General features: G+C 37.7%; 3 protein-coding genes across 3 annotated transcripts in view; 1 reads left to right on the top strand and 2 right to left on the bottom strand.

Moving 5' to 3' along the window:
• CBG08765 overlaps positions 1-12,663 on the bottom strand; it is a gene marked incomplete at both ends in the record, with an annotated part of 64,296 nt that overhangs the window by 7,123 nt on the left and 44,510 nt on the right. The window lies entirely within an intron of this gene.
• Positions 381-2,085, top strand: CBG08778 (the record flags this gene model as incomplete). Its single annotated transcript, XM_002635435.1, has 2 exons — positions 381-466; positions 1,791-2,085. 2 exons carry the CDS (start codon positions 381-383, stop codon positions 2,083-2,085), a joined length of 381 nt encoding a protein of 126 aa, XP_002635481.1.
• Positions 5,267-7,934, bottom strand: Cbr-soc-1 (the record flags this gene model as incomplete). The annotated part of the gene is given in 8 exon segments (XM_002635434.1): positions 5,267-5,451; positions 5,611-5,980; positions 5,982-6,037; positions 6,356-6,482; positions 6,487-6,765; positions 7,302-7,399; positions 7,455-7,800; positions 7,863-7,934. Coding segments are annotated over 8 exon segments (1,533 nt in total).

The following is a 12,663-nucleotide window of genomic DNA, read 5'->3' as shown; positions in this document are numbered from 1 at the left end:
CCCTCCCCTCCCACCTACCTAAGCTTAACCCACCTTATCCTCCTACGCACATCTTTCGGCACGGTATATTGTGTAATGATTTCGATTTCACGTAGAACGTGTTATTATCAGTGGGTTATCAGACAACGGGTGAGGGGAGGAGAACAAGCTTTTTGCGCAAGAAACACATAGAGACAAGTGGGAAGAATCGTTCCAACCGATTGGCGCATCCTGAGGGGAAAAGAGAAAACGATTAGGAGCGGAGATAATTATCATCGACACACGGCATACAAAGAATAATCGCTCATATCGCTTTTCCGTTTTTTTAAAATCGCTTTTGCCATAGTACCGTTTTGCCAAGATGAGAGGTTTCAGGTGAATCAGAAGCAAAACCAATCAGAATGGGAAGGATAACGATGGTTTTAGGAGTTTTGATGATTGTTGGAACAGTTCACAGCTTCTTGCTAGGAGGTTGCGGAGGATGTGGGTGAGTGCAGGTGTCCTGAGGTGACATATCGGAGAAGGGCATTTTGGGAGCAGATTTGTTGTTAATTAAACTTTCTAAAAACTTCTACATAATTTGAAATCTGCAAAGCTGTTGTTTTAATTGGTTCATTAATTAAAACTTAAAGATTTTTAGGGCCGTTGAAATAGTTCCCAACAATACTGCTTACCGGAAATGCTCTAATAAAAGTCCACCTTATACTTCAACTTTGAGCTCCATTATCTAAATTCCAGGGAAAGATATTAAAATTTTGTCAACTGATAAATTATTTGTGACATTGTGATAAACATTTTATCAGTTGATGGATTTTTGATAAGTCTCATAGGAACCGAGATAACTGAGCTCAAAGTTGACGGTTTGGGTGGGCTTCTTTTTAGATCATTTACGGTACATGGTAATTGGTGTATCCATTGAATTTTTGAGTTTATTAGGACCGTTGAAATAGTTTTCAGAAAGACTGCTCAATTGGACCATAGAACTTGCATCTCTTTACTTGTCTCAACTTTGATTCATTGGTCAATATTTGTGTTAAGTATCACTTTCACCATCGAAAATTACAAAAAAAATTAGTTTGCCTGGAAATCTCCATTTTCAATCAAATTTTTCTTTTGAAATCGATTTTGAAATAGCTTTTGAACAGCATCCTATATTCAATTCTTCATTTTCTCGTTCATTTTTTTCAACCAGGAAGTATTTCATACCAAAAACCTGTATTATTAGGGCTGGACCTTCTATTGCTCCAAGCCCTTCTCGGAATGCCCTTCTATTGAACGGGCCCTTCTAATGCAGGTTTTACAGTATCTTTAGACATCTAGAACTCTCTTCAAAACTTTCTAATAACGCTTGATCAGTTTCTAACCGCATACCTGCTTTTCCGTGGCTTCTTCTTCTCTATTACACAATTTCGACCTCAGCTTTACACAACCATCATCGGCATGATCGTAAATGCAAGCTCGTTTTTACGTCATCACCGGGAGGTCAATTCATCAAGGTGCTTCTTACAACCGCCAAAACCGACAATTGCTTTATCTGATTTTGGCTTTGAGGACATAGAAAAACCTGTAGATTTTAAACAGAAATTCAATGACATGGAAAATTGGAAATCCCTGATTTTGGCAGATTTTATAACTTTTGTTAACCTGGATTATATTTTTTTTTAAAGACTTCCTCTTCAATTTCAGTTTCACCTGATGATCCATTAAGATTTATAGATTACTGTATATGGTTCCCAAAAGCCCAAATGTCCTATCTGATGTCCTATCTGACTCCTCTCCCCAACTATAGTAACCCAAATGTTAAATTCCAGAGGTCCATCCCTATCTCTCTGCGGTGGCGGTTGTGCCCCACGCCCACGAGTCGCGGCTCCACCATTCGCCCCACCACCTCCCCCATCCCTACCACTTCCACCAAGATGCGAGTGCCCACCACCAACTTGTAACTCTTGTGCTCCAGCTCCAGCTTCATGCGGATGTGGAGGAGGTGCTGGTGGAGGATATGCCTCCTATCCACGTGGCGGATACGGTAGAGGAAGAAGTGACGACGATGATGAAGAGGAGTATTCTGATGAGAAGACCAAGGAGGACGATGAGGACGAAGAGTGATTTTACTGAAATTTTTGAAGGAGATGGGACCGAATTTTGATACTGTAGAGCTTATCAGTCATTTGTATCATTCTTCTGTCTCATAAGCTTTCATTCAAAATGCAATAATTGTTTCTATGTCAATTCCTAAACGCAATATAACTTGTTTCTACATGTCATAGCTATATATTTTCCTTTTTTTTTGCCTTCCACCAACATGATAAAATGAACCAAATCAGATTCCATAGCCAAAGGTTCAGGTTCTTTTTGCCTCGCATCTCCGAATGATCTAATGAAGAGGGAAGGAGAAGAATACACACGCACCTGTCTTCATCTTTTCAATTTTCGCCAAGACCGTTACGTTAAGATGATATCGGAGAAGAAGAAGAAGAAGAAGAAGAAGAAGAAGAAGAAGAAGAAGAAGAAGAAGAAGAAGAAGAAGAAGAAGAAGAAGCGAGTTTTCATTTGAAAGGAGGAAGCTGCCTCTCTCCGAAAAATGCCGTTTGTGTCCTATTGAATTAAAAAAGAATTAGAAAATAAAGAGGCATGAAAAGGAGAGAGGAATTATTCAATTTTGAGAATTGTCGAATCGGGAAAAGGGGATTCTAGGTGTGTTTGGTCAAGTGTGTATTGAGTGCTTCAGATTGTGTTTTTTCAAGAATGAACTGGCATTGCGGACTTTTGATCTGAATATTACGTATCTTCGAGAAATCTTGGAAAACTTTATCGTAAAGGAATGGAATTTAAATATAAAACATTTTTGCGAAAATTTCTATGGGGATTTTTGTAGTCAAACATTGATTACCGTGAAACCTGTATTAGAAGGGTCGGCCCTTTTAATTTAATTTGTTTATTGATCAGGTGTAATAAAACATTAGAGGGCAAGGGCGACGAGGGGAGGAGGAGTATTTGACATGTGCATTTAGGTTAGGAAAGTAGGCGGAGCCATTTAAAAATTTATAGAGAAGAATTAGTTGAGCTTTTAGCCTACGATGTCGAATGGAGAACATATTGAGGATAGAGAGACGATCAGAATAGGAACTGTACTGGATATTACAACGCTGGAAAATACACTTAGAGAAAAATCTTAAGGGAGATTCTAGTTTTAGAGCAAGGCGAGAAGAAGGCGGAGGGGAATAAACTACAGAACAATATTCCAGAATCGAGAGAACATAACATTTGAAAAGATGAATGTAGAATTCTGGAGACTTAGATCTAAATGACTTTAAGAGTTGTTTGGAACGGAGAAGAGCTAAAGATGTGATTTTGTTGATGTGAGCAGAGAATTTGAGAGAGGAATCAGTAATGAGTCCCAAGTCCCGGACGGAGGAGGAGGGAGTAAGTGTAACACCCGCAATATTGAGAGGATGGGAAGAATTATGGGAACCTAGGCGAAGAAGGGCAGTTTTAGAGTGGGCAAGAGGGAGATGGTTGGCGGCCCTTCTATTGTTCCAAGATACCTCCGGAGGGTCCTTCTATTACAGGGGCCCTTCTATTTTTCCGGTCATTTTTCCCGAAAATTTTCATCGAAAAATTCGACGAATTTTCGTTCAAAAGTCATGAAAATCTGTTAATTTGACCAAAATTAATCTAGTTTTTTGAGCAAAAAGTAGTTTTTCAACAGATTTCTATTAAATTGTAGAATTCCCGGAATATTTTTCATTGAAAACGTACGGAATTTTTTTTATATTTCATGATTATTTTGAAGGGGGCCCTTCTATTAGGGGGGCCCTTCCAATACAGGTTTTACGGTAACCAATAGGATCGTTTTCTTGGGGAATCAGCTCCCTTTGGCGATTTGCCTTAGCAAGACCCAGGGAAGGATTGGACAAAAATTAAAGCAAAAATCATGTCACTCTGCTTCAAGATACCATAAAACCTCTATTAGAAGGGCCAGCTCTTCTATTGTTCCACGTCGCGTTTGGAGAATCGTCAATTGCAGAAGCCCTCCAATTAGAAGCTGGGCCTGAAAAATTCAGTGTGTTCTCGTTCAAAATTCATTAGAATCTATCGATTGATTTCACCAAAATTGAGCAAGAATATTTTCCATTGATAACATACGAACAACTTTTTTTTTGAATAAATGGGCCCACTATCAGAGGACCTTTCTAATACAGGTTTTAATTAGTTTTGAACAAGATCAATAAATAGCAAGACTAGGACACTAACAAATTGCCCATTTTTTGGCAGCTGTTAGACAACCTCATATCAATTTATGAGATAACCAACAAGCTAGTGCGCCTTCGGCGCGATTTGACTTAGTTTTGTCGCTCCGCCTATAGGTATATCAATTGTTCTTGAAGGGTCACGTAAATCTTTTTTATTTTTCAATTTTTCAAAAATCCACAGACTGATAGGGGGACCAACAGACGCCTCTAGCGTTTCATATCCAATAATATTATCCAATGCGACAAAAACAGATTACCGTGAAACCTGTGAAAGAGGGGCTCGCGCACTGCCAAGTTTGAGCTCAATTATCTCCTTTCCTATACGAGATATATGTAAAAACGGGTCAACTGATAAAATCTTTGGGCTATTATGATAAGCGATTTATCAGTTGATAACTTTTTAATATCTTTGACAGGAATCGAGAAAAATTGGCGCAAAGTTAAAAGTTAGGGGAGATCCTTCTATTATAGGTTTTACGGTACTTGACTACGAACAACTAATTCAACATATATAAACCTCAGTGATGGGAGGAATTTCCGTTTCCGTTTCCGTTTTCCGCCCGGTTTTTGAGATTTATTTCCGTTTCCGTTTCCGCGGAAAAGAAATTTACGTTTCCGTTTTTGCAAATGTGAAATTCTATTTCCGTTTCCGTTTTCCGGAAAAATCGCCAATTTTTTTCAGCGGAAACGGAAAAAAATATAAAAGTTGACGAAAACACTGAACTAAAACTTGCTCGAAAAAAAGCATGGAAAGTGAGGCAAATATAGCCTTCAAACGTTAAAAAGTGTTTATTTTCATGTTTGATGGGAAAAAAATGCTGAAAAATAGACGAAAAACAGAATTTCCGTTTCCGTTATAGTTTTTCGTTTTCCGTTTTCCGTAAATTTTTTACTCGTTTTTTTCCGTTTCCGTTTTCCATATTTCGGAAAAATGCGTTTCCTTCCATCACTGGTACCCCTGAGAAACTAAGTTTCCGCATCGCTCTTTTCGAGTATAAATTCTTTATTAAAATCACAAAAGCATTTTTATAGAATCAATCCGCCGATTGACCAGCCCGTCGCAATTGTTTGAATGCCAATGTTCGATCAACATCTACCGTAATGTACTCGATATCCGAAGGCGTTGGAGACCGGGTTGAAGTTGCTGCCATGGTACTGGAACTAGAGTTCTCGATCAATTGAGTCGGCTCGAAGTAGTCCAAATTTTTTCGTTTCGTTTCTTTTTTGAGCTGGAAATAAAAACGTATGGCCTAGAACTGAAACTGGGATGTATAGAATACCGGAAGCTTGTTGGAGTAGTTTTCTTTGGTTGACCTGCCGTTAGCATAATTGCTATCTTCTCTCCGTCCTGTGTACACTGAGTTCTCATTCCTTCGACCCGTATACACCGTATTTTCATTGATGGTCTGTGGTTTGATATCCGAGACGCTGAAAATCAAACTTTCTATTTTCCCTTTGAATTTACCCTCTACAAACTTTCTATACTGATCCTCCTCTCCCGATTTCATACTTCTCGGTTTGTTTGACCTGTCAATTGGTGGTGGAGCTCGGCCAATGATGGTCCGCCCACTCAGATCGTAAATTGGGATTCCTTCAGACGACGCGAGGGAATCCGGATAAGCTCGATTCATCGATGTTCCAGGTTTCATGGTTTCTCCACTACTCTCTTCAGCATCATCTCCTCCAACAACTCTTCCCATTGAGGTCGATGCAGGGATCATATGGAGACGATTGATTTGCCCGTTCTGGTACATCTAGAAACTTGAAATAGGATGCTAAACTATAGGGTAATTGAGCCACGGATTCTGAATGAGCCACTGAGCCAATTTTAGAACAGGCCGATAGGTCCCCGGCCACCTACCCACAACTTGAGGCATGGCCGGTAGCGACCGGCAGCAGGTCGCGATTGGTTAAACTCTGCCTTGGCTATACCCTAAAGGACCCACCTTAATAAAACGGGTGTTTCCCATGTGCCTAGCACGTGGCGGTGGGACTGGCGGACCACTTGTGTAGCTCACACTATCATCTTCTGTCCTCCGACTCGAGTACATCGAAGAAGTTTCAGATCGAGTATCTGAAATGTATTTTTAATTATTTTTTATCAAAATTGTGAATGTCCTAACCTGGTAAATTGTTATAGTTGGGATTCGAGTTCACTGATTTGAATTGTTGCATACGTAGAAACGATTTGGGATCGGAGCTCTGAAATATGCTATCGTTTTTATAAACCGCTATTATTAGCTTCTGTGCATTAGTATCTAAAATACACTACCGTTTTCTGTTGTTTTGTTTGGTTGGTGTTGGCATTAGGAGGAGCATTACAGTACAATTGATTATTGGAAGCTTCAGAAGGGGTGTTAGGCAGGGAAGAATACTTTCTAGCGAACTCTCGCATGGCCACACTCTTTTTCCGAACACTCGAATGGTAGGCTCGTTTGGAAGTGGGTCGTGAGCGGAAGCCACCAAAGTTGAAATGGCCCATCCGATCTTCGGATTCGTCGACATTTGATGAGTTGCACGTGCTGGTTTTGGGCTGAAATATGGGGGAAGCGGTGAAGCGGATAGAGGGTTTTGAAGCGGAAAGGCGTGCACGGATAACAGGACTTGGGGGAAAATTAAGGATAAGCGGGAGTACATACTAAACAAACCACATTTTAGGTAGCATCTAACACAGACGATCTAGATTTAAGTAGTCTATTTTTAATTCTCTAATAGAAAGCTACCATTTTCTCTTATAGAAGCTCACCCATTCCGTCAACTTTGAGGTCAAATATCTCAATTTATAAAATTGATATCATAACTTTATCAACTGATAAAATATTGTTGACACTGTGATTAAAATTGTATCAATTACAAACTTTGAATATCTATCATAGAAATGTAGGTGACTGACGGTAATTTGTGAAAGTTCAGAACAAGCGGAAATACAAAGAAAATGAGAAATTTCTAGAAATTTCCATTTAAAAATGACTATTTAAATTACAGTACTAGCTCCACTACAAAACATACAACATGCCAACCAACCAACCAACAGTACTCACAATTTTTTCCAACTTTCCCAAAACTCACATTATCTGCGAACTGTTGTCTCTCCATCAGGGACATATCCAAAGACTGAGACGACATTGACATTCCACTTATAGATGAGTCAGCGGCTTGGGAATCATCTGAAAATTTTTGAAATTATGCTGTCTCTATACTTTCTAACAAGGGAGTCCTCACCATCATTCTGCCTATGCAGCTTGCAAATTTTGCAAATCTCGTTAACCCATAATGTCATCTCCTCATCATTCTTTGCCACCAAATACAGGTCTTTGAGCACATTATGAACTCGAAAACCAATTCCAAAAATCGAATGAAGAGTGTCGGGATGATGATTCTGAGCTGTTGAAGAGCACAAAACCGATGGATCGGAGATGGAGAGATTCGATTCAACTCGTGCTACCAATTCCATCTTGAACCTTTTCTTTAGCTCGTTTTTACGAGAAGACTTGAACTCATCGATAGCATAGAGATTCCGTCCGGGATCACGACAGTAAAGTACAAAGTAATGTTCAATCCATTTGGTCTGAAATACATATTTTTCATTAATTAGAAATGTTTTCTTCTTTTTTTTAAATTCCTTCTCACCTTGAACAACTTGTACTTTTTGCACCTCTTCAGCGATCCTTCCAATATGATATTCTCATCGGGAATACTCATATTGTTTTTGTAGATTGATGTTGGTGAACACCCTGAAAGAATCGGATTGGGAAAAAATGGTTGAAAATAAAAAACAGTTTCGTCATGTGATCTCAAAGTGATTCGTGGGGGAAATTTGAAAAAAAAAGTGAAAAATTCGAAGAGAACGGGAGAGATGAAGATGATATGATTGTTGGTAAAGTTGGAATCTGAACATCATTATATATGGTATTTCTGGGAAGAAGAAAAAGAGAGAGAGAGAGAGAGAGAAAGAGAGAGAGAGAGAGAGAGAGAGAGAGAGAGAGAGAGATTTACTAAAAATGGGAAAATGGGGTATTTTTGGGTACGAACGACCGCCCACCTATGGTCATGTGTGCTTAGGGCAATTTACGGAAATTGGAAAATAATGGACATCTGGACAAAGGGGAGTACAGATGTACTCCCAAAAAATAATGTGTACAAAGTGTTCGAGCAGGACACAATCAATGCGACGGAGGCTGATTATCGCGATGTTCATTCAGGTAACCTGGGTTCCAACTTTGAGCTCAATTATCACCGTTCCTATGAAAGACATTGGAATTTTTTCAACTGATAACATATTGATGGTATTATGATAAATAGTTTATAAGTTGAAAACCTTTTCATAACTTTCACAGAAACCGAGATAAATTGACTTGAAGTTGACGGTTTGTTGGGCTTTTATTAGAGGAAATGCGATATTTGTAATTGAAAATAGTCACATTTGAACTTCTAAAAATGAAACTAGATTTTGTTTGAGGAGGCTGAAAATTTCAGAGCAAACTAAACAAAAAATAGAGCTTCAATTTTGTAGTTGACCACTTTTTTGTAAAAATGCGTTTAGATGAGATATCCAACTTAAAACCAAAAAAGTTTCAAAACTTCTAGAACTGCACTGATTTCAGAGTCATGACAATTTTCAAGCGGTTTATCTCATTTCGATGAAATCGTACAAAAAACTTGTCAACTACAAATTTCAAGATAAAAAATCTAATATATTTTCCAGATCTAAAGTTGGCTGTTTTCAATTAAAATTAGGTAATATTTAGCCAGTACTGTACATGAGGATATTTTCAGATACAGAACTTTTCAGTTATGGAACTTTTGAAATTGAAGAAAAAAGAGATGCCGGAAGGGAATCTGGCCAAAATTCTGTTGAGATTTCAAACATGTTGTCAAATTTTTGTAGGCTTTTAGAGCCGGAAATTTGGAAATTTTCAAAAAAAAATCCAAAAAATTGCAAAAATCCAAAAAATTGCACAAACTTTGAGCCCACATATCTCATTTCCTGTGAAAGGTATCAATTAATGATTAACTGATAAAATGTTGCTAATGTTGTGATAAACAATCTGTCCGTTGACCGCTTTTTGATATCTTTAACAGGAATAGAGATATGATGAGTTCAAAGTTGATGGCTTGGGTGGCGTTCTATTAGAGTGTTTACGGTAGGTTTCAGACTGGAATTTTGTGTTGATGAAGTACAAAATGGATAATTGGATGGGAAGATAAAAACTATTTGGAAAAAAGATAATGTTGATCGGATGATGCATAAGAAGCTTAAATAAGTACCGTACTTTCTTCAAGAGACTCCCACCTAAACCGTCCACTTTGAGCTCAATTATCTCGATTCCTATGCGAGATATCAAAAAGTTGTCAACTGATAAATTCCTTATCATAATATCACCATTGTTTTATCAATCGATAGATTTTTGAGAGCTTTTAAAGGAACCGAGATAATGGAGCTCAACGCGCACAGGACTTCTAATAGAGCTAAAATGACAATTCGAAAACTGTAGAGAAACAAAGAAAGTAGAGGAAAATTCTAAAAAATAGAAAAAACCAATTCGTCATCGAAAAAAGGAAAGAAGTCGAATTCCGAATTAATTGCAGACCAAAACATTCCAACCGATTTCGAAACTTATGACTAAAAAAATCGTAGACAGTGATTCCCAAAATATACACATAGCTATCATCGTAACTAGATACACATATAATATTGTAAAGTTGAAATGCAAGAGACAAGAAGAGAAAAAAAAGAAAAAGGTGATAAGAAGAGGAGACAACAGAGGCAGAAACCACCACTCTCACACGGGGTGAATCGATAAATTGTTTCGTTTTATTTTCCGTTTCTTACAGGTCTGTCCGCAGTGATGATGTTATCATTTTATTTTTCGAGATTTCCAAAAATAATTTTGAATCAAAAATGATATAAAAAGTGATTGAAAAGGTTAGGACTGTATTTTTAGGGCACCCATAAATTTCAATTCTTCAACTCATTAGGGTGGGGTGGCCAATAATAGTAGTGGCGCGCGCCAAATAAGAAAAAATAGTGCTCCAGAATAAGAGACGCAGAGAATCGAGATAGATGGAGTCGTCGTCGATTTTTATTTGTTACACCACCAACCAAAAATACAGACACACAATTTGTTACCCAATACTGGTCTCCATCATTCTCTCTCCATCCGATTTACAGGTTGAATGGGAGGGGTCGCTTTGACATATTAATCGAGAAAATATGTATAATACATAGAGAATTTTGTAATAAAAAAATCATGTTCAAAAAGATATACATCCCCCCCCCCCCGATTTTTGATGAAGTAATAAATCAGGCACTTATTCAGTTTTTTTATGGGATAAATGGGTTGGGCAGGCAGGCAGGCAGCATCTTTGATTCAGAGATAATTATGTCGTCGTTTGTTAGATTTAGGAGAGTGCTTGGTTTTGGTGATGGATGGAAGGAAGAAGTGGGGATACTGTAGAAGACAGACAGTGGAAACGGAAAGTCATTTTTTCGAGAATCTTTCTGAGTGTGGAATTGTGGAAAGGAGTACTGTACTGAATGAAAACAGACCGCAATGGAATATGAACCCCATTAGCCGTCAACTTTGAGCCAATATATCTGGGTTCTTGTAACAGATATCAAAAAGTAGTCAACTGACAAAATGTTTATCATAATATCAGCAATATTTTATCAGTTGACAGATTTTTGATATCATTCTTAGAAACCAAGATAATCGAGCTTAAAGTGCACAGAGCAGATATGGTATTTCAGTGGAAATAAAGATAACTTTAAAGCCCCGGAAAAGTAGTTCAAATTTGTTCAATTTGTGTGAAATTTTCAGAGAATACTGAACGAATCTAGAGCTTCAATTTTGTAATTCACAACTTTTTTCGTACAAATCCGATTAAGCGAGATAAGTGGTGTTTTAAAGTGGCAAAATTCTCATTTCAGAGCTAATTTTTAGCATTTCCTGAACTTTTTTTGTTAAAAGCGGCCTATCTTATCACAATGACATTAAGAGAAAAAATTTGTCAGTTATGAAATTGAAGCTCTCCTTTTGTATAGCATAGTCTAAAATTTTCAGGCAAATTCGAGAATTGTGAATTGCTCTGACAGAAGCTCACCCCATACTTGCACTTTGAGCTCAATTATCTTGTTTTCTATCATAGAAACCAAAACGTTGTCAGCTAATGAAATGTTTATCATAATTCCGCCAATATTTTATCAGTTGGCAGACTTTTTATATCTCTCATAGGAAACAAGATAATTGAGCTCAAAGTTAGCGTATAGCATGTTCTTCTATTATGGCATTCACGGTACCTCAGCTACCTCAATTAAAACTGTTGCCGCCGTTTTACATGTTTCGAAAATTATTAAGCTACAAATCTCAATTTATCAGAAAATTTTGAGCAAAGTTTAACACTCAAATGTCCTCAAATAAACGGATTTCAAATGTTTTCAAAACTTTTAATCCCAAAATTATTGAAACCCTAAAGTCTATATTTTTGCTTCGTAGCACATTATTTGTACCGGTATCACAAGCATCCATGAAATCATGATGTTTTCGAATTTTGAATTATTGGATCATCTAAGCTCTCTAGTCCGGACATCACTTGAGACAGTAAAAACAGTATTAGACAGGCCCCTAGACGGTCAAGTTTGAGCCTATTTATCCCGGTTTCTGTGCAAGATATCAAAAACGTGTAAACTGATAAAACACTTCTGATATTATGAAAAACATTCCATCAGTTGACAGATTTTTGATGTCTTTTACAGGAACCGAGATAAACTAACTTAAAGTAAAAAGCAAGGGGAGTCCTTCTATTACAGGTTTTAGGGCAGATTTTTCCGAAAAAACGCTCCCCGAATCCCAAATTTTTACGAGAACCTAATTGTTGGTTTCCAGAAATAGAGAGAAAATTTAATTGGAATAGAGTCCACACCCACACTCAACGTACTTCTCTATTTCTGTCCATCATCCACTCTCAAAAACATGTAAAAACATATAAAAACGAAAACGAAGGAGAAAATGATGAAGATGAAGAAGAATAAGACAAAAACAAAAAGAGACATCCACAAGGAGAAAGACTAGAAAAAGAATTGAAGACGTCGAATCCGGGGTGGGGGTAAAAAAGATAAGGAAAAGAGAACGGGGGGCGCGTGGAAGAAATAAAATTGGTTGATATACAGAAGGAGATGGGTGATGATGGAGGATGAAGAGAGGGGGGAGAAGGAATTAGAATTAGTTGTAAAATGTGTTTTGCAGACAACATACGGAGAAGACGCGTACGGGAATAAGAGAGAGAGAGAGAAAGAGAACGGTTCATCCCCCCTCCTTAAAGGTCACATTTGAATATCAAAGGATGTTAGCCGACACAGAACGATTACGGAACATTTTTGGGTGGTCGGGAGGAGGAACGTTTTGAAATAAATTATTGTGATGAATTTTTC

Source organism: Caenorhabditis briggsae (genome assembly GCF_000004555.2).
Source record: "Caenorhabditis briggsae complete genome, chrV, whole genome shotgun sequence".
NCBI lineage: Eukaryota > Metazoa > Nematoda > Chromadorea > Rhabditida > Rhabditidae > Caenorhabditis > Caenorhabditis briggsae.
The sequence above is the reverse complement of the archived record's forward strand: the minus strand, read 5'-3'. Positions and strand labels throughout refer to the sequence as shown.